Source organism: Suricata suricatta, chromosome 2, assembly GCF_006229205.1.
Source record: "Suricata suricatta isolate VVHF042 chromosome 2, meerkat_22Aug2017_6uvM2_HiC, whole genome shotgun sequence".
In the NCBI taxonomy this organism is placed as follows: Eukaryota; Metazoa; Chordata; class Mammalia; order Carnivora; family Herpestidae; genus Suricata; species Suricata suricatta.
The window spans coordinates 92,791,832-92,795,144 of NC_043701.1; the positions used below are offsets into that span (position 1 = coordinate 92,791,832).

Consider the following 3,313-nt stretch of genomic DNA (forward strand, 5'->3'; position numbering starts at 1 on the left):
CAGATCTGGCTCTGTGCTGACAGCTCAGAGACTGGAGCCTGCTTCAGATTCTGTGTCTCTCTCTCTCTCTGCCCCTTCCCCACATGCTCTCGCTCTGTCTTAACTTCTCAAAAATAAATAAACATTAAAAATTTTTGAATAAAATAAACTCTAATATACCTGAGGTGGGATGTAGAAAGTCACAGTGGAGTCAGCTGGGTCTTGTACTGAACTTTTCATCAAATATCAGGAAAGAACAAGGGGAAGGGTATATTTTTATTTTATCTTACTGTAAAATAGAATAATCTAAAGTTATTCTTTTATAAAGGGACATGGCCGAATAGGTAGGAAATAGATTTCCCGTTGTGAGTTCTTTTGATGGCTTCCGCAAGGATTGTGGAAAAGTGGACCACCTGTATCTTGGAGCAATGTTTCATTGTATCCTCCTGAGGTATGGTATTGATGACGACCACTGCTCCAAAGCATGCACTATTGATGCGAGTAATGGCCGGGCTAGAAAAGACTCCATGAGTCCATCGCGTAAACTCTGGTGGCTCCAGCTGAGAGAAGTTTGTCAGGTGCCTGACAGATTGTACCACAAGTATCAGCCATGTCATCCACAAGGATGGCCACATGATCCTTCACATCCCCCACTAGCACCATACGGTCCACTTCATTGGCCTTCTGTTCTTCGTGAGTCAAGGCAAAGTCCACATCCAACCTGCCGGCAATGGAGGTCACTCTCTTAGCTCCACCAGCGTCTGGTGAGACAACAGTGCAGTTCCTCCACTCCCGGATATTCTCCTGGATCCATTTCAGGACAGCGGGCTCCGCATACAGATTGTCTACGGAGATATCAAAAAAACCCCTGAATTTGAGAAGCATGTAAGTCCATAGTGATGATATGATCTGCACCTGCTATAGACAGCATATTTGCAACAAGCTTGGCAGATACTGGGGCCCGGCTCTTATCCTTCTTATCCTGCTGACATAAGGGAAGCATGGGATGAACCGGTAACCCGGGTGGCTGAAGCAATCTTGCAGGCATTAATCATGATCAAATGCTCCATTAGACTGTCATTGATTTTGCCACAACTACTATGTAGACATCCTCTCTTCTCACACTCTTGCCAATTTCCACGCAGGTCTCCTGGTTGCTGAATTTCTTGGTCATCACCTTGCCTAGCTCCAGGCCCAGGTGATCGACAATTTTCTGGGCTAAGTCCTGATGGGAGCTGCCCCCGAAAAGTTTGATATTGGACATTTTGGTCAGTCCTCAAAGCACTCTTCATTCTGGGATCACCGCTGGCGTCAAAATGGCAACCAAAGTCAGACCACAGACTAACCAAGGACTTTCTGTTGTTACCGGGCAGTGAACGGCCCAGTTCCCACGATGGCCGCGAGCTGCTCTACCTTGATCTTGAGTCTTTGGAAAACAAATTTCTGCTTGGCATCCACTTTGCACTTTTAAACTTAAAAAAAAAAAATCCAGTCTTTCTTCATTTCACTGATTTTTTTTCTTCTGTTAGTGCCTGTAGTAATTTCCTAGGGGTGTGAAACAAATTCAAATACAAAAAAACCTATAAATCTTCTATAAGGTAAAGGATGTATATGTTTAAAAGGAAAGTTACAGACTAGAGAAAATGCCTAAAATATATTTTAGACAATGTGCTTTCAATAGACTAAGGAAAAAGATAACCAAAAACGTTTGGAAATAGTATCAATAGGCAATTTACAGGGGAAAAAAGATAATAAACATATTTTTTAAATGCTAGTAATCAGGAAAATGCTAATTTTCACACATTGGGTGGGCCAAAATTATAAAATAGATAAACTCCTCTATTTTAACAGAATACGTAGTGTGTACGTTTTGCAAGGGAAGTTTTGTTTCATATAACCTTTGACTTGCTGTATCTCCTTCTAGGAATCTACTCACAGGCATCCCTAAAATATATTGATAATGTTATTTGTTGTAACATTATCATTCAGTTAATATTTCATGAGGTATTGTGTGGCAGGTATGGTACCATTTATAGAATATAAGATGGTGAATGACAAATAATATATCTCTCTAAAATTACTCATAAAAGCAAAATCTGGAAACTAACAAATGTCCATCAATAGGTAAATCATTATATAATGTATTATACAAACATAAGCAGCCATTAAGGAAACTGACTTATGTGTAGTCTTACGGAAATATCCCTAAGATATTTCTAAATGTAAAAAACCCAGTCAAAAATATATGCAATATATGAAATTTATGTATTTAAAATTAGGTAATAGTTAAAGCATCAAGTCATTATGGAGGTCCTTTTCATTATGATTATCTCTAGAGAGGGGAGTAGGTTGGTGGGAGTTTGGGATGAAGGAACACTGTCACATTTTATTGCCATTTATTAATGTAGTATTTGAACCTTCATTACTTTTATAATTAAAAACAGACTAATAAAATATATGTGATGATTAAGTTAGCAAATTTTAAGTACACAGCTTCCAAAGTGCTTTAGGAGTTGGCGTAATGGGGAAAGAAATGAAAGGGACCACACATACCAGGAACTTTAAGAACAAATTGAAATCATAAAAATAATGGAGGCATCAGATATAGATCATACATTTTTATCCTGCTAATTGTATGTCTGGCTTTTGGTTCTGAAATATTTTGATCTAGCCTAAAAATAAACAAACATTTTCATAGTTTTAAATTGATAAATAATCTGTTGAATTTATTTTCTCACCCTACTTTTGAACTCCCCGGCTGAGTGGAGTTCACGAATGGAATAAGCTCAGGAATTGGGTAAGGACTGAAATAGGCACCAGAAATGGGTAAGAGTGAACAAAGTCTATGAAACACATCATTTTGCTAGAAAAAAAAAGTGTAGTTATATTAAATGTGCTATTAATATAAAGCCATGTGAACAGCTATGTCAAAAAGGCTAAATCAAAATGCCCTGCTGCTGATGCAATCACCTCTCTTCCCAACATCATCAGGCTTTCCTCCTCAGTTCAGACCCTTAATGGGTGACAGTGCATGCCAGCTCATTTCTGCCTACAACCCTCCATTCATCTTCCTTCCTATCATAAAATCAGCAGACCCATCTATACTATATAATTCTCGTCCTCAGCCTGACTACATACAGTGATTTCTAAAGAAAATTCTGTGGCTTAATTTAGCTGCACTAAAAAGTACTTGCAGCTTCAATTAAAATGATTTTTCTCTTAGTGTTCTCAATGTGTCACACATTTTTCACTTTTTCAAGAAAAAACAGGTTTTTAAATAGACTTATTATTACTTAAATAGGACTGAATGTTAATGTAAACATTAAAAACACAT

The 3,313-nt window shown here is 37.9% G+C and overlaps 1 protein-coding gene across 1 annotated transcript; it reads right to left on the bottom strand.

Annotated features, from left to right (window-relative positions):
• Positions 1 to 270: 270 nt before the first annotated feature.
• Positions 271 to 1,243, bottom strand: PRPS1L1 (phosphoribosyl pyrophosphate synthetase 1 like 1). The gene is given in 5 exon segments (XM_029957603.1): positions 271 to 513; positions 515 to 846; positions 848 to 992; positions 994 to 1,075; positions 1,078 to 1,243. Coding segments are annotated over 5 exon segments (939 nt in total). The 3' UTR covers positions 271 to 299.
• Positions 1,244 to 3,313: the final 2,070 nt, after the last annotated feature.